Genomic DNA, 20901 nt, shown 5'->3' on the forward strand with positions numbered 1-20901 from the left:
CACTGTTTGCCCTCTCAGCTGCCTGTCTTCCATGTTGATGTTTGGGATGCCTGCTTACCTGGAATATGCTGGCTCCATAAGGAGTTCTCCATGCGTTGAGCAGATTGTCTTTTCCCGTGCTAACAAACCATTTCCCTGCAAAGGAAGGAAACACTTCCATTAAGTTGGTTGGTTAGGGAAGGTCAGATTTCCAACACAATGTGCCCAAAGTGAACTCATTGCTGACTGTGCTATTTATTCCCACATAACTGATTATGTTACCAGATTTAAAAAAGATACCTCAATAAGTTTTTTTTTGTCTTTGTAAAGCTTCAGCCAAAACAGGAGTTGGTTGGACAACTCCTGTTTTGTTGGTTTATATACACATTTAAGGAGGATATATTTATACCAAAAAATCTATTTGGATGTGATGTCACATAAGGGAAGAAGCAAACAAGCTAAAGGGAGTTCATTTCATAAATGTGGATCTCCATGCAGTTTGTAAGAGGTGAAAAATGAACACTTGTGCAATTTTGAGGCACCTGAATAAAGTCACAGTACAGTAATGAAATATCATCAATTTACTAAATAAGATTAAACTAAATATATCATTTAACAGTTTATCTTTACCTTGATATCATTAAAATGCTGCTTGTATAAATAACACTCCATTTTTATATTTTATTTCTTTAACAGAAAACTAATGAAATTAAGCAGCTTTCCCAATACTTTAGATTTGTATGTTGTATTGACTGGTCCTGAATGATCGCTGCCTTCTCTGACAGTAAATATTATATTTGACATTTTGTTGTTTGTTGTTTTGTTTGACTAGTCTCACTGTCACATTTAAATAATGTATCTTTTCATAGCTTAAAAACCTACCACAACAAGCAAATGTCACAAAGACTGTCGAGTGTTTAAGAAAAATACTGGTCCGAACAAAATTGGGGACAGCGCTGTCTTAACTGATGGGTGAGCTCTTACCACAGTGAGCGAATCGGAGTGACAGCACGCAGCTTTCATGCAGGTGGAGCTGGTATTTGTCAGGTTTGGTGACGTGCAGGACCTCCACGTTATTGTTCTCCATTCCCACTGCTAGCCACTCGCCCGTCGGACAGTATCCAAGAGAGAAGATCTGCGGCCAAATTAAACGGTCAATGCATTTATACAGCTTATAATTCATATAAATACAGCACATAATAAATCCTGACAGTATATCAGTCCCTTATCTCTATCTGTCCATGGGGACTGTGTTTATCTGTCTGGGTAGTGGCTGTTATTAACATATATATGGATGCTTCCAGAAATTCACTGTATGCTTCCCACACAATCATATCCATTCCAGTCCCTGACATACTTATCTGGGAAAAACAGGTTTGGAAATTGTATTAAGTATTATTTCCAGCATTAATGTTTAAAAAGTAATTATACATCATAATATGAGGTGGAGGTATGATTTAGTCACTTGTACTTTTTTGAAACAAGAAACAATGATATTTTCCAGATGATGAGGGCAAAAAAGGGAGGGGAGCAGGGGGTTGTGAGCTTGTGAAGGTGTTAGGGCAGGAATTATTGGATAGCATAAGTGCTCCCTTGGCCATTTTCTCTGTGTGTGCCCTGCCCTCTCTGATCTCGCTCTTTAATGCACACTCACCTCCCCCTGTGCACACTGAGATTGTGAAATGGTGCGTTTTAGGACAAATTGCAGTAATGGTCTATTATTGCCATTGTCCTCCGCACCTGAAAACCCCAAATTCTAACTGCCAGTGTTATTATTGTTCATGAAATTTGAACATCTGGAAGTAAGCCAGAGCTCAGTCTGGCCTTCATTGTGGGTTAAATGATCTGAACTGAGCTTGTAAATGACTGCAATTCAGCAAAGCCTGAATTAGAAATCACACAAACTGCAAGTGACTGCAACTTATCATGAGACACACCATTTTAAAAAAATGACGTCTTCAACTATGATCTCAAACAAACAACAAAAAGCCAAACTCATTTGCAACTTTACTCCGGCTGCAAACTATAAAAAGACCTTAATAAATCCCACACGACAGCTATGCTAAGACAAATACAACCTGAAGCATACATACGGTGACATCAGCAGGTCACAGTGAAGCTGGAGGGTTACATCAGTAGTATGCATAGTTGCAGTATTAATAGAAAGGATTTGTCTGGATGTAAAAAGTGTTTTGTGCACCTGGGAGGTGAAGTCGTGCTGTTGCAGCTGCCGTCCCTCTCTCAGGTCCCAGGACCGCACGGTGTTATCCAGACCTCCAGTCCAAAGCTTAGTCCCATCATTCGAGATGTCTATGCAGCTGGCCCCATCGGTGTGGCCCTGGAACTGTCTGTGGAAATACATAGTCAATGAACACAACAACTACACATTATAAAGGAAAATGTAAAAATGTCTATACCATTTATCTTTTAATGTAAGGTATATGGACTTATAATTGCTGGATAAATTGGATAATGCTGGTCTGCTTTACACAACGTCTGGTACCTTAACAGTTTATCTAACTGCACATTTAGCTAATATGCACTATTTGTTCCTTTATCACACTAATATTGTGCAGGCTAGTGATAAACTAGGATTTAGTTTTTATTTTCAATGCATTGAATTGAAACAGCATAAAGGGATAACATTTATTTTGAGTTGAAAATGTATTCACACGTCACATAGAGGGGCTTCTTTATAAGTATGGTAGTAAATATTTGTCGACTTCGATTAATCAGATCTTGCAATCATCACCAATCAAAGCCAACAAAAATCTCCACCCACAGCTCCATACCTGACCAGAGTCTGGTTGTGAAGATCCCAGACGGCGATGTTTCCGTCGGAGCAGCAGGAAAAGCAGACCTTGGAGTCTGGGCTGATGGCCAGAGCGTAACACGCTGGTGCTGATGAGGTTAGTTCAGCTTTGATTCGTGGAGTAGGTGTGGCCAGATCCCAGATTGACAAAGTACTTGCCTCGCCCCCGACTATTAGAGTCCGTCCATCAGGAAGTAGTCGACAGGAACGGATGTAGTTGTCTCTGTTCTGATGTTAAGGTTACAAACATTATTATCAAAAGGAAACATTGTATTCTTATCCATGATGTAAGCTAACAGAATAAAAGGGGTCTTTTTACTCACCAGGCAGTCCAGCTGGGATACGGGGGTCTTGTTGCCGGGGTGACTGATGTCCCACACTTTGACGCAGCCCTTGCCGCCAGTGTACACATGCCGCGTGGGGTTACTGATGGTGACAGCACAGACCACCTCCCCGTGGCTTAGAGTATTGATCTGCCGTGCGTGGCGAGGAATGCCCGGGCCGATCAGCGAGTCGGGAGGAAACGGCACCGGTTGCATTTGTCCATCAGCGCTCACATGAAAGGAGTATGCTCTAAGAGGAGGGTAAAAGTCATGTGGAGGGATGAAGGACAATGAAATGGGAGTCAGATGTTACAAAAAAGAGGAACATGAAAGTTAATTAATGGAACTTTGCTTTAGCAATGAGGAGAGGATACATACGGTTTTCCACCAGGAATGCCTGACAGGTTTGGAGGAAGTCCAGGGACACGTATGTGGTGGTGAGGATCAAATCCCACCTGGAGCACAGAAGAGTAAGAGTTTAGAAACAATTAAAGAATAAGTACAGGGGGAAAAACACACCTTTGTAAAATCTTTGTCTCATAGCAAAAACACAATTTTATATCACGTTATTCATGAAAATAAAACCAGCTTTGTTCAGCTGTCCTAATTAACATCTCCATGATTTTCTAACGTATCAGTTCTGTTAACTGTACCTAAAATTTTGGTCCTTCTACACTTTAAGTATCTGCCATCCTGGGACTTTTAAAAAAATTACATTTCAAATCTACCTTAATGATAAAGTCTGCATCAGTAGGTAAAGGATGACAATGTTTTAACATAACATAACATGGCATTTCATTTTAATCCACCTCATTGTAAGGGCAGTTGTGCGTGGTTATCAGTACTTACCAGACAGTTTCTTTATCTGTATACATAATATGTTTGCCCTGATGTGTGTTTGCGTACCACTTGTGTCCGTCCATAAGCTGCCACCGCAGCAGCAGCCACTGCGCTCATCTGTGGAGAGATGTTGTGCAGACCAGTGTAGGCCGCTCCTGCTCCACTCAGCTCTCCATTCATACCCGGGTGGGGAACCATCCCAAACGGACTCGGATAAGAGCAGGGCACTGCCAGAGGTGTACGGAGACCAGGTGCTACAAGACAAAACATTTTTTTAACATGTGACATACAGTATGCATCAGAGTGCCTATTTTATCCATCTGTCTATGCTGGATTATAGTAATGCTGCTTTTTAAGTATCCAAATTGATATCCTTAAGTCAACCTTTATCCAACACTAACCAAGGGCCTCAATTCCTGCTGGTTTCCCAGGTGCAGTCCTCAGGCCTGGGGTGGAGGTGCTGCTGGGTGTCAGGGCATCCGAGCGTGAGGTGGGGGTGCTGGACTTTGACACAGGCGTTGTGGGCTTCTCATTCTTAAACAAAACAGCAAAGTAATCACAAGAGGTGTAAAGAACAAGTTTGCAAATACATACAAGGGTCCACAAATGCATTCACAGATTGATAGAGGTTATACATGTGTTGTCCCACTAGGGAGATTCACTGCATGGTACAGCCACTGAGTGGCAGGAATCTCATACGGCTAACAGGCATCGGTAGGGAGGCAGCAGTAAACGACTTTAATTCAGCTGCAGTCCTTTAACAACACTAATTCTTGACAATGTTCTTTCTAGGCAGTGTAGCTCCTCAGCCGAAGGAATATGTTTTTTTAGAAATGTTTTTATTCATAACATAATGTTGATAAAGCCACACAATGAAGCCATACAGTAGCACATGCTGTATGTATCAGATCACAGAGCCTCCATACGTTCAGATGAATAAAATCTAAATCCCCCTTCATTCTCCGTCTCTCCCTCACTTTGAAATCAAGTACATATTCTTTTCAGTAAACACGATTCCTGGCAAATTGTCAATGTCCGCTGTGTCTTTAGTAAACTCTAGGGATCTCTGTCTAGACCTGATGTCCTTAATTTAAGCACAGATATTTTTTTAATACCATTTTCATCCAACTGAGTGGGCATGGTCCCTTTGGAAAAGTGACACGAATGCAAACCCTCAATAAACACAGATCAACAAATATGAAATACGCTTAACATATTTGCATATCTATGTACATAATTTGTGGATCTTTGTATTTATTTACTGTGTAGATTCATGGGTATTTAGAGAGTTTTGCAACAATAATGACTCCATAAAACATTTGACTTCAGCAGAAAGATTAAATGGATCCGTGAACCACTGATGCTTTGATGGAGTTTACGGCTTATAACAAATATTCTGCAAAGATGAATTGAGTGTTGCTTTCAGCACTTGATATGATGTAGTGTGTTTGATAACGTGACGCTCTACAGTCACATCTGCTAACAGTTTGCTTCCTAACTTTCATTATTTTATATATATATACACACACACACACACACACACACACACACATATATATGTATGTATATATATAGCGTACAAACCCTGGTGACATTTTAGAAATGCTTTGAAATAGAAAATCACTTAGAGATAAGCATGGACAAGAAGATCAAAAGGCTAGTGTTGCCCAAATGACTCACCAAATTAATCTCTTTGGATTTGGATGAAGGTGTGCTGCTGGAGGAGGCGACGGAGGAAGGACTCAGAGGAGCATCCTTCTTCAACAGACGACGTTTCTCCAATCCATTCTCCCGAGGTGAGTGGGCGGGACTTCCTCTGGGAGATGTTGGATCCTGTGGTGGATGAGCAAAAAGAAGAGACGAAGATAAGATGGAAAGGCAGATTTCCTTTCTCCACCAACAGGAATTACAAAACAAGAAACTCTGCTGAACTCTACCTCATTGGAGACGTCTACGACCAAGTTGTCATCGCTCTTCTCTCCATCACTTTCCTACAAATGAACACAAAATGTACGAAAACTTCTGTGGTTCAAACGATGTATAAATAAAAATGTATGAACATTTCATCTGCTGTGGATTTTGTTTCATTTTGAAATGAACAGAATTCAAGGTTTTGTGTTGTTACAGGAAAAAAAAACTTCTACAATAGGCAGTGCTATCAAATTTAATATCCCATTTATGTGATCGATAATAAAACTAAATGAATATATTGTCATAAAAGGGGTCGTCATAAAAATCAATGATTTAATTAAAATCATAAAGTCTTTCTTAAGCATTCCTCTGGCATCATTCCTTTTTATATTTAGTGATCAAAACGGTTCCATTGAGGAAAATCCAGATGGCTCTTCTGGCTGAGTTACAAGACATTAACTGGAACATACGCAGTTCAATTCAGAGCTACAACCTTTGCCTGAATAGAGCTCTCTCTCAATTTGTCATCTCTGTAGTTTTATGTAGCCTTTAAGCAACGAATCCACATGCTGACTGTTAGGCTAAGTTAATTTCCTTATTTGATATTAGAAATTTGACTATTGTCTCACTAAATGTTGAATATTTGACCCAAATATGACACAAAGTGTAGCTAAAGTATAGCTGAATGCTCTCAAAACAATCAGTAAGTTATTCCTCTTCATTTGTCTGAAGAAACAATATGTTTAAACACAAAGCATTTACAGTCAGATTTATGTGTACTCACATATCGTGCAGAGGCCAACTCTTTATCTTCTGTCTTCTGTTTTTTGCTGTCGGAGGAGTAATCGTTTGAATTCCGGTGCTTCTCTCCAGCACGAAAACTTGCAGAGGGAGACACAGACGAGCTCTGCAATGAAACAAGAATCAAAGAATTTGATTGCATGTTTAAATTTCTCTGGATTAAAGACTCACTTTACCTGCCACACTGACATCTTTATTTTATTGAATCGCTGTTAAGCCTTTCTTTATAAAGTTTCACCCCCCGGCCCCCCAAAAAATAAAAAATAAAAAATACCACTGTCAACAGTTGACACTTTATTCTGTGAATTTTTCAGTGTAAGGAAAATTTATTGCAGCTTTTTATTGAACATAATATAATTTGTATTTAGTAAAGGTAGATATGTCCAATGAGGAGCCATCAAGTTGATCTGTAAAATCTGTTGTAAATGAATGTAATCTGAGTAAAGAACTAGCATGACACGGTGATGAACTGCTCAGCCTTTTTTTTTTTTCATTTTCAAAAACCTCTAAATGTCGAGGACATTACTGATGTCTTAATCCCAGAATGAGGTTGTAAATTCTAAGTAAGCTATAACTTAAATGATTCAGAGCTTTTGTGTCAAAACTCCCACTTTGAGAAAAATTAGGACAAATCTGGCAATAAGTGAGCAGCCAGACAGAGAAATAGCTGTGATCCACTCCTCCTCTGCTTGGTTTAAACATCACTTTAAAAAACCTTCTGCCTGTCAAAGCCATTTTATTTTTCCTGTATTGCACAAACCAAAGCAGTACTGCATCCTAGGCAGCCTGACTACTCCACCGTGGGTTGAACTCAGCGGCATTATGTTGAAATCCGGCAGAGACGAGTTGCTGCATTGATGTCTCTCTTTGCTTAATCAAATATGGCATCCCTTAAATACCAATACTGAAGCATTAATCCTCTTTGAGGAGCAAAGATCAAAATAAGGTCAACTAACCATTTCCCCTCTTGGTCTGCTTGTCCCTGCTGATCTCCCCCCAGCCCTCCCCTCCCTCTTCTTTCACTCTCATTGGGAGGCGCTCCTTACCCCGCAGACGATGGACAGAGAGAAGAAAAAAATATAGCAGGACCTTTAACTCGACCTTTCCTCTAACTCACGCTTGTAACCTTTCTACTGCCCTTTGCCGTGCTGCAAGTGTTGATGACAGAGATTCTGTGGGGGAGGAGATTCGTTTTTTTCTGTGTGTGTGTGTGTGTGTGTGTGTGTGTGTGTTTGTGTGTGTTTGTGTGTGTTTGTGTGTGTCTTTGGTCCGGCAGCACTTGTACCTGTTTACATTTAAGTCCTGCGTATCTGCAAACAACGTTGGGATGTTGGTGTGTTTACAGGTGTGTGTCTCTTCTTGAGTGAAATGAAGCAGGCTGATCCTCTCTCTCAGACTGATTAGGTTAATTAGCCTGCAAATTAGCTTTTTCAAAAACATCAAGGCAAATTAATTTGGCTGCAGAGACAAATGAAGGCTCCGCCGGCAGTACACGCATTATGGGTGTGAAGAAGCGTGCAGTGTCGCAGGGTGAAAGCATTCATTTAGCAGCACATCTTAATTATATTTACCTCCGGTTTCAAATTGATTCTGCGATTCCAGATAATGATCTCTGTAACCTCCTCTGCTGAGCAAACAACCTGACTCTTTGGAGTCTCTGCAGTAATGAGAGGCACAGACTGACCACAGCTTCTCTTGTTTGTGTGAATGTTGTTGAGCAGCATGAAGTCAAGGCCAGCAATCCTCAAGGTGGATGTTTGTGCTGCATTACAGATTAAAAACAAATGAGAGGAGCATCAGCTCGTAGAAATACCAGTGACTGACTCAACCTGAATAGTAATTTTCTGCACTTCTGCTATGTAGTTCCATGTGATTTCGAAATGCAAGAATTCTTCCAGCATTTTATTATGTTCCTTTTTTAAATTGAGGTTAAAACTGTTGCTCAGTCAATTTAACGTTTAATCCAGCGGGTAATTCAAAAGTTGGAAGCCTGCCTTTCTGCACAAAGGCTCTCTGTGTGACGATACCACAGCCACACCTTTCACCTGTTCTACTCGCCTCGTATTGTTTAAAAGAAAAAAGGGCAACACTGTACACATGAAACAGCAGTGACGTTGTCACGTCATGTTCACATGGACGGGACGGCCTGGCAGATAAAGCTGTTTAAGTCAAGGACTGTGGAGAAAAGAAGAACAACACAGTCTACTCACTGCTTATTTGGATGTTACAAAAGTGTGTTTATGTCACGGTCATTCCGTGTCAATTTACGTTCAATAAGAAGCTATGAGTTAATCTGAGCGTGGTAACTTAAACATACTAACACAACAATGCCAGCCACGGACAATTGCAGCTCAATCAAAGGACAATTTTGTACCGCTTGTGCTTAATAGTGCTTAATTTAGTCGGGTTCCAATTCATTACTCCTCAGTAGAACGCGAGTGTCACACCTTCTTCTTTTAAGCGATGTGAAGTTGTGTTTAAAGTAGGGCTGTCAAATCATTCCAATATGAATAAATACCACGATTTTCATCCCATTTTCATTCACATATTTCCAATTAACTAGTTCACAGTTCTAGTTGAGAGTTAACTGTTCATTGTTAATGACCTGTCCTCACCAACACTTTCCACAATGGCTGCCTCAAAACTTCTAACTTGTTTGAATAATCCAACAGTCAGAATAATGTATCACAGAGTTGGAAGAAAGCAGTGAAATGTGATAAAATAGCGTGCACAGAAGTGAACGAATCTGAGCCCACATGGCTGGCAAATGCCAAAAGAGCTTCAAATTTTAAAAAGTGAACATCTTCATTACCATGTCAACAGGACAAGAGAGCCATGAGACTGAGTGCGTCCAAGACAGAAAATGTAGCCTTTGAAGCTAGATGTTCAACACACGGTATTTACAACTCTTTTTTTGCACCTTACATTTTTACTCTACTTCCACTTTTCTTTTCCTTCCCTTGACAAGACACCCTCAGCTTAGTGCTGCTTTATAGATAGATTTGTCTCCTATTTTGAAAATTCACAATTGTATTCTCTTTGTTTACCAGCTTTTTGCGCTCGCTCACCCACAAAAATGATGCCTCTGGTAACACAAAAAACAACACTTTTTTCACTCTCAGTTAACAAGTCAGTTGGTCTGCTCTACAACCCCTGATCCTTCAGTCCAAACTTAACTTTCTCTTATTCTGCAGTCGACACAGCATGGAGGGATGGATTTTACACTGTACAGATTTTTTTTTTCATTATGCATCCCAACATTAACAGAGAGAATAATACCTGCAGCATAGCCAATAAAAAGCCAAGACAAACAAGAAGCTTGCTGACAGCAAGCAGCAGTATGTTGACTTTCAACAGGTGATCAATTTCAAAACTCTCTTTAAAGCTGAAAGCAGCCTCATTTCTTTCTAAACTGTGCATAAGCAAGGATGTAAATGTTCAATTTTTGCTTCAGTGGGAACCTTTTGGGTCAACACATTTCCCAAGTACAATATCCTTTATAACTGATTTGAAATGAAACTTTGGCTTGAAACTAGACTGGTAAAAGAATTTAAAATGACATCAAACAGCAAAAATCTGTCAGCCCTAACAAGTCAGAGGGGGCAGATTTCTTGAACACAACACAGCTCCATAACTGACTCTCTGTACTAGCAACAAAAAGTATGTGGACACACATGCCCGTCGACACCCACATACCTTCATCAGTGTGTGAGGTGCTAATGCCAAGGCACAGATGTTCAAGCAAATCTCACACACAAAAACACACTGTAACCTGTGGACTGTTGCCAAGGCAACTGTAGACCACTGACAAGAGGCTTATTGGTTTTATGAAGTGACTGTTGGCTGTGCATGTGTGTGTGTGTGTGTGTGTGTGTGTGTGTGTGTGTGTGTGTGTGTGTGTGTGTGTAGGTGTGTGTGGGTGTGTTCTCACAGGGTGCTAATGAAAGGCATTCATCAATCTGCTCTCTGTATCTTTACCACTGTGTCTGATGATCACACACACACCCACACACACACACACACACACACACACGCTGCTAATCGCTCCCATCATGGTGCCTTCAGCTGTGTTTGTGTGTGTGTGTGTGGAGGAGGCTATACTACATGGGAGGCAGGAGATAACATATTAAACATTCCTCCTGTCTGCCCCTAATCTAAAGCACCAGAGAACACAGACAGCCGACTAAAGTCATGCATGTTTGTGTGTGTGTGTGTGTGTGTCTGTGTGTGTGTGTGTGTGTGTGTGAGTGTGTGTGTGTGCCAGTGTGCTCCTGGAATAAAGAAATGCTAATCTGCTCATTGAGTATTCAACAAACCAAATGTTTGCCTTGGGAAAAAAACTCCGCTTAAGGGACTAATTACTACAAGTGCAGGATGTAATGTAGCTCTGCTGCTCTGCCTCTTTTTCGCTTCCTCCTCCCTTCACTCGGCCGACATGCGCCTTTTTTCTACGCTCATTTTGAGGTTTTTCTTTATCAAATTCTTTCTTCCCCTTTGTTCCATTTCATAAATGTCAACTAGATCTGGGGATACTGATGTTATTATTCTGGTTCTACTAAAATGAAACTCAAGGGATGAGCAACATGTCGGCACTCACCCTACTTCTGTGATAAACTCCTAAATCGTGTATATCAAATAGGTTTAATGTCTAAACATATTTATATTCTTTTGCATCTAAAACTCTCTGTAAAAACCAGTGATCTACACTGTGACTTCATATTCACAAAAAGGGTAGAGTTTGCTGAATATTTCAGAGGCAGTCTATAGCGTTAGTAGAATTCATTTATCAAATTATGTAAGAACTCTTAAACTGAATTTGTGTTGTTTTAATTGTTTGTAGCTGCCACAGTTTGGAACCATCATTCATTTCTTTTCTTTGCACATGATATCAAATATTGGCCTTCAGTCGCTGAAATGTGTGATAAATATGACTATGAATAAAGAAGTCTAATGTGGGATGTTGAAGACAGGGGAGGAGATCTCTTCCTGTGAAGTAAAATCATTCAAATTGTAATTTTCATCTCTTGTAATGTGAATTAGAGTTGTATATCTAGTCAGTCGTTGTTCTGGTTTCAGAGTTTACATTTTGTCATTATTCTATGGAGTTGCTTGTTTCCATAGTGTTATCTTGAATGTTTCTTAGTTTGATCTTTAGTGTTTTGTAATCTTTTGTGTTACTCCATGTTCAAGTGTGCATTTTTAAAGTGTATTCTTAAGTTCCCTGTGTCTCCAGTGTTTCCTCCTTCATATTGGAGTTCATATAGTTCTAGTATTTCATGTCCTGTATTTCTCTTTGCCTCTGTGAGTGTTTTCCCTCCGGTCCTGATTGCCCTTATTGTCTTTACCTGTGTCGTTAGTCCCACCTGTGTTTGATTACGCCAGGTCTATTTAGTCTCAGTGTTTCTTCCCGCTTGTTGTCGGTTCATTGTTGCATGTTAGTTTTTGTTGGTCGTCTTCTTACCAGTATCTCCTTGTGATTCCTCGTGACTTCATGTGATTGTTTTTAATTGTTTTTTTTTTTCCAGTAGTGAGTTTGTGTTTGCCTTTTGCCTTTTTGTTTAAAAACAATGGTTTTATTTTGTGCACATCCTTGTCTGAAGACATAGTTCATGTAAAATAAAGGTTTATATCGAAATCCTGTTAGAGTAAAGGTGTGAAAAAAGATGCTCTGCAGTTAACACATCAGCCCATTATAAAAAAGGTAAAACAAAAAATAAAGTCTTACCTTGACTGAGTCTCTGTCTGAGGGGGTGCAGAGGAGAAAAAGAAAAGACTGATTAAGACGTGAAAATACAAACACACACACACACACACACACACACACACACACACACACACACACACACACACACACAGAGAGAGAGAGACAGGGGAATACAGCTAATCACAAGTTGGCACTGGCTTGATTACATTTGATTGCAGCACAGACTTTATCTTCCTGTTTATCTTGTAAGCTACACTTTAACACTTGGATGTGAAATGTGACACAGTCGTGCTGTCTGCTTGGTCAGAATACAGTAACCGATCGCTGAAGTTATATCTACCATCACACCTATCTCCACATCAGTAGCTTTGCATTTATTGTCTAATCCTTTAAAGTAAAGCATATAAGCACTCAATGCCACTGTTGAGAGTATGGTTCATAACACTGTTGTATGTGTAAATGAAGAAACCAAAGTGGAGTATGAGATAAAGAAAGTCACCATTGTGAAAAGAAAAAAAAAACATTTTAAACCGACAGATATGAAACCAAATATTCCTCACATTTACTTCTTCACAGGAACTTAAAAGGAGTTGAAATTGATTTTTTGTTATTGATCGAGTTCCTCATGGGGGTAGGTATTACAGGAGTTAGCTGCTGTTAGCTTTACTACAGCTACAGGGCAACGTTAACTGCTCTTCTGCAGTGTAAACACTCACAGTCGTGCAGCAACAGAGTAATTAAGAACTGGCACACACTGTTTTAGTCACTTACACACGCGCGCACACACACAGTCTGTATGTGCTGTAATTAAGTGCTGAACACAAAGTCAGCTCGGAATAAATAGAGGCGAGCTGCGTGTAGCAGAGAGAAGCGGGAAGAAGAAGTGGTGGTAGTCTATCACTCCTTATAAGGCCAATCAAACAGGCATAATGACAAATCAGTTAGTAAATTAGTTACTGCTGTTCATTAAAATTATCATTTATCATTTTGACTTAGTTTTCTAGACAAGTTGAATTAGTCGTGGATCATTAAATGAACAAAAAGCTTCCACATTTCAATTAAACATCTTACTGTGGATGATATCAAATCATTTTCTGTTCCTCTCTTTTTAAGGCCAACATTTACAACAATGATGGGATTATTACACAAGAGTTAATGCAAAGTTAAAGAAGAGACTTGTCACTGTTTCCACACAAACATGCTGCTTTATAATCACTGAGGTAATGAAGATACAATACTTTTACACATAACACATCAACAAACAGCGAGCAGGTGTACCTCTCTGGTGTTCGCTGTTGCTGTCATGGTGTTTCCTCTCGTCTTTGAGGGGCAGCTGGTGGCTCAGGGCCGAGGACAGAGCCAGCAGGCTGGCAGTGCTGGCCCCGGGGGGCAGTGGGGGCTGCAGGCCTGCTGGGTGTGGCGTCAGGGGGACAGGGATGGCGTGGCCATGGGAGAGATGCTGAGCCTGGAGCTGCTGCTGCTGAACGACATGCTCAAATGTTAATAGTTGAGTTTTGGTGTGGAGACAAACAGAAAAGAGCAGAGTTGACAAAATAAGAGCTGGAAAAAAGGGAAAAACACGTTTGATATTATGGAGATAATTTAAGTTCATGAATATATTTTGACAATTTGTGTCCTTATATCTCAGAGCATCTCGACACCTCAATCTGTGAAAGGCGTGACGAAGGGAAGCACAACTAATACAAAGGAAATAAACATTTGGTTTGTTTAGAGGAATGACAGTTTGCAGTAAAATAATATCGAAAGGCTATAGCATCTGTGGGAAAAATATTTAAAAAACTATCAAACACAATGTCAGTACCTGACATCACTGTAATATCATGTTCCTTATGAGTATGAAAATCTACTTTACTTAATCAAGACCAGTGTCCACTTTGTTTAGTATCCACAACCAGCTTCATATAAATGAGCTTTTTAGTAATTCTCTCTCCAAGAAACTGTGTTGACTTCTCTATGATAGATCTGTCTTCAGCATCTGGTGTGGGTGTGTGTGTGTATGTGTGGGTGTGTGTGTATGTGTGGGTGTGTGTGTATGTGTGGGTGTGTGTGGGTGTGTGTGTGTGTCAGCATGTGTGTTATCCACCCACTCCTATGATGCCGTTAAGTTCAGCCATAGTGACCTGTTTGGCCCTCTCGACTGCCTGCACCACCTGCTGCTGATGCTGAAACACAGATAGACAGAGACAAAGTGAGACATCTGAACAGACTCTGAGAAGGAGAAAAACATCTGTTAAAAATAAGGACTATGACACCTGGGGAAAAACTCCAGAGTCTAAAACAACAGTTGTGCAAAATCTTATCCTCATAAAAAAATTATTACGGTATATTAATAAAGACAACTTGCAACCATGTTAATCAGTTAACGTGTTTGTATTTTGTATCTATATAATCAAATAGATGCTTTTCATCCTTCACTCTTAAACTGATCTATGATAACAATGTTTTGAAGAGAATAAATCATTTATTTTTAGGGTTTGAGTTAATATGGGAGATGAAGAGATGTAATAATACATGTCTTCTTTACACAGCCTGGTGAGAGAAAACTACTGTACATGTCATCAAACGATCAACAAGTGACAGCACGTGCCAAATACTGATGTTTGAACTTGTTGTTTTTGTTGGGAGGGAAAGATAGTAAAGATCCTGAGACACCTCTAAGTCTTCATTGCTGATACATTTTATTTACAAAACATGGGCTCTTCATCAGAGCTTGACATTCATCAGAGACCTCAGCGGGGGAGAAAAATAGCAGCTAATTAGAGTGTACTAATTTGGTCATGTGTGACTTGAACAGAACATTTGGTTCCCTTCTTTTGAGGGAGCCGAATTTGGAGATTCTGTGGGGGAAATGTTCAAGATCCAGGTTTGCTAACATACTCAACAACAAGTGGCGAGACCTGTTCTAAAAACCTCGCCCAGGAAATGGGAGATCCTTATAGTGATTATTTAAATCATGTAATCAATATGTTGGGATGAGGTTACCTTTTTATCCGAGCGGGATAATAATGAAAGACTTTTCATTCTTCAGCTTTTTTGCATTAACAGTAATCATAAAATCAAAACTGCCTTGTCTTGTTTTGTTTTTTTCCAAACATTTCAAATGAGTGTAGCTGCAAATGAATCCAACAGAGAGGAACTGACATGTTCGTGGAGAGAGGTAGACAGGTACCCAAAGAGACAGACAGCTAACAGACAAAGTCATCCAAAGGGTACAGAGTGAGAGAGACAGATTCAGACAGTGAGCGAGAGCAGAAAGATTCATCCAGGAGCGCAAAAACATCAAAGTAGGGCAGAGATGAAAGAGCTTATCCGGTGTGGAAATGAACCTGAGCATCGAGTTCAGGTACAACCTCTGCAGGCCGAGTCCGACCTGCCTGAACGTGACTCACACTTGGAAAGATCCATATACCTGATGAATATTGGTCAAAAGCCTTCGTGTCTTCATCATCTACAATTAGTTAGCCTATTTGTAGAAAAAAAGGACGGGAAAAAAATCAATATAAAATGATTTTTTTTCAAAATGTGTTTTACCTTTTTAATTACAGGTGGGATTGGCAGGTTCTTAACCCCTCAATCTCTCCTTAAATGGCGTGAAAAAAAAGGTCAATAAACTGGTCAGCTAGGGTCGGGATCTTTAATGTACTGTATCTATACATGTTAAATTATGAGAAACAAAGTGATATTCAAGGCTAGAATCAAATGACAAAATAACCTCAAACCTCCTGAGAGTGGACTATGACATCTCCTCACTGCCACTGTCAACAAATATAAATATCTGAAAGGGAAACATAATAGTTGAGATGATACACAATGTGGGTGACTGTGTGCGCTTATTAAAATACTATTTGCACACGAGTAGCTTTGCATTTATTGCCTCATCATTTTAAGATAGACATGAGTGTGGTAAAAGTGGTGAAAAGGGTCACTAATGTGCATACGAAAAAAGACAAACAACAATACAGTAAAGAAGATAAATGTAAGAAGCTAGCTATCTTAAGCAGATTAACAGACTTTCCTTTTTTCCTCATTAGAGGTCTAGACTTCGAGTTTGACAACTGTTTATGGATGAAAACTAAGTTAGGCCAATCAGACAGCATCTTAAACCTTTTCAAACGTTTGATGAATAAATTGGCTGGGATTGCAAGAAAAAAAATGTTTAGATAGGTTTTGGGGAATTGTAACCTTTATTAAGTAGAACAGCTGATGAGAGACAAGAAACGCTGTGAGCAGTGAGCTGGAGATGACATGCAACAAACCGCCGAGGTCGGACTCAAACCCACAGCTGCTGCAACGAGGACTACAACCTCTGCACGTGGGTCACACAAGACAAACGCTAGGCCATCTGGGACTTGCCCCAAACTTTCCTGCTTTCCCAATATCATGCCTCCAAAAATCCCTGCGCATGAGGGTGCTCTGAAAGAACGTTTTTCTTCCCAAACAGGACAAAGGTGAACAACTATTAACAGTGAATCCATTTTGCCTACAAACAGGAGCACACTTTACACACAATCTGTTCTCATTTAAGAATCATCCAGTCAAAGAATGAGCTTTACAACACTATTAGCCACATTTTAGGAACAACTTCTGATACACTGGAATGAGGCCACAATTCAAGTATTTACTCTGATGATAAACAATTCTATGTATGAGACATAATTCCCTTAAACAAAATCTGAATAATTACTGCCGGCTACAGTAGGTGGACTGAACCATCACCATATTAGTGACAACATTGCTACTGTCAAAGACATTTCCTTGCTGCAAGAAGGAACAATATCAGGACATGACAGAAATAAAAATAAAACAGTGCTCTCCCACAAATACACACAAACAGTGGATGTGATTTGCTGCACAATAACAAAATGATTTGTTACATTTCATATGCGCAGGCAGTAAACGAGGCTGTGCATCAAAACAAAGCAGTGAGAGCTGTTTCCTCTCCCCTCTCCGCGGGCCTCAGGGCCGTGTAGCAGCACCGCAGTCTAATGCCATTATTCCTAATCCACCCTAAACCCTCCTAATCCATGGCTAATCTGGAGGAGAGCGCTGGAGTCCACACACACTCCTTCCTGATGTTCCCACCCCTCAACACACACACACTTTAAACTCCTCCAGAGGTAGGATTTATCTGCAAAACACACACACACACACTAAAGAACACAAACAAACACATTTCATACGACACACTTTTCACACCCACTCCTGGCTGTGCACAGTTAAGGTGTATTTGACGTGTTTATGTTGTGCACATGCAGGTGGACAGCTATACAAGGAAACATGCACATGAACACAAAAAGACTCAGACGGAAAGGAATTTTCACACATACACACACAGGAACACACCCGCTGGCTCCTGCATATGTTAGTGGGATACGTTTAATACGTTCAGAGCAAAACAGACTATCCTGAGCAGGGGAGGATTAGCCCAGGATAATCTGTGAGTATGTGTGTGTGCTTTGCCTCTCAATCCACCACACACTTCTTCCACTTCTTTGGGGTCCTATCTGTCTACTTTCCTCTTCTCTCTCTCTCTCTCTCTCTCTCTCTCTCTCTCTCTCTCTCTCTCTCTCTCTCTCTCTCTCTCACCCACCACTGTCTTAACTCACAGTGACAGGCATTTTTTGAGTCTTACCTCTTGGGAGAGGAAGGGGATGACTTGGGCGCAGATTGCATTCAGCCGTTTGACGATCTCCGCCTGCAAGACAGAGTGGTGGGCAATGAAAAAACACAATCATCTTAAAGAAAAGAAAGCATTTTTCTCTCCTGGAAAATGCTCACAAAAAGTAAATTTTTTTATGTTTATGGACGTCAATACAATGCATTATAGTAGCTTAATGGCTATCCGATGGGTTTCAGTATGTGGTTTGCTCAAACAAACATAAATCTGTTTGGGTCTTCATTTCTTGCTGGACGTTACCTGCATTGTAAGGCACTTACAGGTTCGTCCTGGTGTTGCAAATGTCATGTTGCACGATAGAGTCATTTTCTATGTGTTCTATTTGGTGTTTTAAAGATGCACAAAAGTGTTTTAAACAGCATCATCTTTTTTCACCGATGAACAGATGGTGTTTACATGCCAAAAAATGCTGCAACACACCAGCTTGAACTCTTCAAAGGTTATTCACAAACGTTTTAGAAAGACAGTCGCAGGTTTGTTAAACCTCAAGGATTAGTTCTTGGTGAGTAAGATGAAGTGTCAACATCACTATGCTTGTTTACAGGTCCCGATGTTAAACATGCTTGTTTACAGGGCCCGATGTTAAACATTTTAATCAGAAAGGAAGACATAAGAAGCAATTGCCAAGAAAAGTTCAACTTTTTTCAGCTGAAAAGTGCAAGAAAAACATCACAGTGATGCCGTCGATCTTTCATTTAAACTTTGTGATTGGTCAGTGCAAAGAAAACAGACAACAAAGGACTGAGAAACAACATCACTAAAACAGAAAAAAAAAACTTCAGAGCGCTCTCTGAAGTGACTGACTGGAAAACAGGTTGTATCGGCCAACTATAGGATGACTTATATTTCCTGTTTTAATCAAGTTCAGATCTCATTAACTATTTATTCCTTCACAGAAAATGTATCGCTTGAAAGTAAACCAAAGATAAGTAAACACATTTTGACCTGCAGTACTTTTTCAGGTCAAAGATTCTACCTAAAAAATAACAGCAGCATTTTTGAAATTAGATACACTTATTCAGTTGTACACAAAGAAATTATTATTTGGTGTCTGGATCAGATTTCAGGGATTTTGCTGCATTTGAAAAACGCTCAAAGAGGTTAATGGCTGAAAAATACACTGCTTGTTAGGAAAATATTCAATCGTTCCATGGATACTGAAAATGAAATGGTAACTTCAAGACAGATCATTTTTTGTATCTCACAATGGCTTCACCATTATTTGGGCCATCCAAGAGGTTATTGCAAACAGCTACAGTGTCAATGTTGGTCATAACAAAACACATTTTAGTTCAGAAAGTTGAACTAGAGAAGAGATTAAGCTAAATAAAAAAACAATTCTATTTCTCTGAACATACATCAGTATCCTCCCTCCCGCCCACTACTCTGCCAATGTCAGGTGCCTGATTCACAACAAGGCCCGAAGTCTCCTCTGTCGCCCCCCGGTGGTGGAACGAACCTTCAAACACCATTTGATCTGCAGAGTCCCCTTGCACCTTTAAGTAAAGGTTAAGACCCAGCTCTTTTGTGAACACTTACACACTTAGTGAAATTGATGATGACAATGATAATGATGGTTAGTGTTTGACAATAACAAGGCCGTCATTTGGGATGGTTTTAATGCTGATAGCAGTCTCAACAACAGCTGTCGATGTTATACTTTGCCCCTGTGAACTACCTGTGAGCACCTGTGTGTCCGGTCAGACTTAAAGCTTTTGCACTAAATGACGTTGATTCCTCTTTTCTAGATTCTTGCTTGTGTTGTTCTTACCGTCTGATGGACATCACTTTGGATAAAAGCGTCTGCTGAGTGAATTACAGAACTGTAGAATTGGATTAAAATAATTCTTCAAAGTCTGACACAAATGCAGAAGAAGCTTCATATTTAACCTCGCCCTGGGCTCATTTGTTGGTGTATAACCTTGACAGAGGTCAACTTAGCTCTGATATCAGAGGAAACAGACAACCCCAGAGGCTATAGGAGAAAACCCACAGATACAAACCTTTCAGACAAGAGCAAAAGCAACTCTGGATGCAGGTTGTTACACATAAACACAACCATGTGCACACACACACAAGGACATACACACTTTCACAGCCCTCTCTGTATTCATCAGATGTATTTACTGAACCCAAGGGTTGGCTTTTAAAGATTATACGGCACTCTCTCTCCCAACATCAGGTAAGATTTTTTTTTTTTTTCTACAGGAAATTGCCTGATCCACTGTTCCAAAGGGAGTGCTCGTAGTTCAACTCAAATCCAAAGACAAACACAGACAAAAGACATACTTAGACAAACAGACTTCATCAAACACAGGGACACTGTTCACCTTCTTTATCTTTAAGACGAAAACATACATCCATACATGCATACACAAATACATACATACATGAGATCACACTACCTACAAGTGGTGGAACAAGAACAACAAAAATATAAAGCTACAGGAAACAATGTATATGCTTGTATGCTCTCACTTGCTCAGCCACCTTACTTTAACAATTAACATGTGTCTTAAGCTGATATAACACCATCAAAAATACATCCCGTTAATCCTAATGTTTTAGACACAAATGTAACAATGCTAAAGGAACGTTTCACTGTTTATAGGAATGTAAAGTATTTAAAAACTTTGCAGATTTGCCAAAGCTGTAAAAGACTAAGCGTGCACTCATAGATTTGCATCTTCTACAAGCTCCAAGAGCAGATTTCTATTTGTAATACAGAATATAAAATGCCAACATCAACTATGTCAGTAAAGAAAGAGGATAAGTACTTAGCTGAAGCAGGTCATTTTAAGTCATACAATAATAAAAAAGCGAAAAGTGAAAT

The 20901-nt window shown here is 39.8% G+C and overlaps 1 protein-coding gene across 6 annotated transcripts in view; it reads right to left on the reverse strand.

Moving 5' to 3' along the window:
• LOC306832734 (transducin-like enhancer protein 4) overlaps positions 1 to 20901 on the reverse strand; it is a 47517-nt gene that overhangs the window by 4229 nt on the left and 22387 nt on the right. For 3 of the 6 annotated variants that reach the window (XM_079357648.1, XM_079357646.1, XM_079357644.1), the window contains exons 5-19: positions 18024 to 18086; positions 14479 to 14553; positions 13649 to 13850; positions 12392 to 12408; positions 6650 to 6772; positions 5892 to 5945; positions 5635 to 5787; positions 4356 to 4488; positions 4021 to 4208; positions 3493 to 3569; positions 3115 to 3364; positions 2772 to 3019; positions 2180 to 2327; positions 964 to 1114; positions 59 to 135 (exon numbers count right to left, since the gene is read on the reverse strand). In XM_079357648.1, the coding sequence (XP_079213774.1) occupies positions 59 to 135; positions 964 to 1114; positions 2180 to 2327; positions 2772 to 3019; positions 3115 to 3364; positions 3493 to 3569; positions 4021 to 4208; positions 4356 to 4488; positions 5635 to 5787; positions 5892 to 5945; positions 6650 to 6772; positions 12392 to 12408; positions 13649 to 13850; positions 14479 to 14553; positions 18024 to 18086 (1959 nt within the window). The remainder of the gene's footprint in view (positions 1 to 58; positions 136 to 963; positions 1115 to 2179; positions 2328 to 2771; positions 3020 to 3114; positions 3365 to 3492; positions 3570 to 4020; positions 4209 to 4355; positions 4489 to 5634; positions 5788 to 5891; positions 5946 to 6649; positions 6773 to 12391; positions 12409 to 13648; positions 13851 to 14478; positions 14554 to 18023; positions 18087 to 20901) is intronic. The other 3 variants (XM_079357649.1, XM_079357647.1, XM_079357645.1) reach the window with 3 other exon arrangements.

Source organism: Symphodus melops, assembly GCF_947650265.1.
Source record: "Symphodus melops genome assembly, chromosome: 1".
Classification (NCBI taxonomy): Eukaryota; Metazoa; Chordata; class Actinopteri; order Labriformes; family Labridae; genus Symphodus; species Symphodus melops.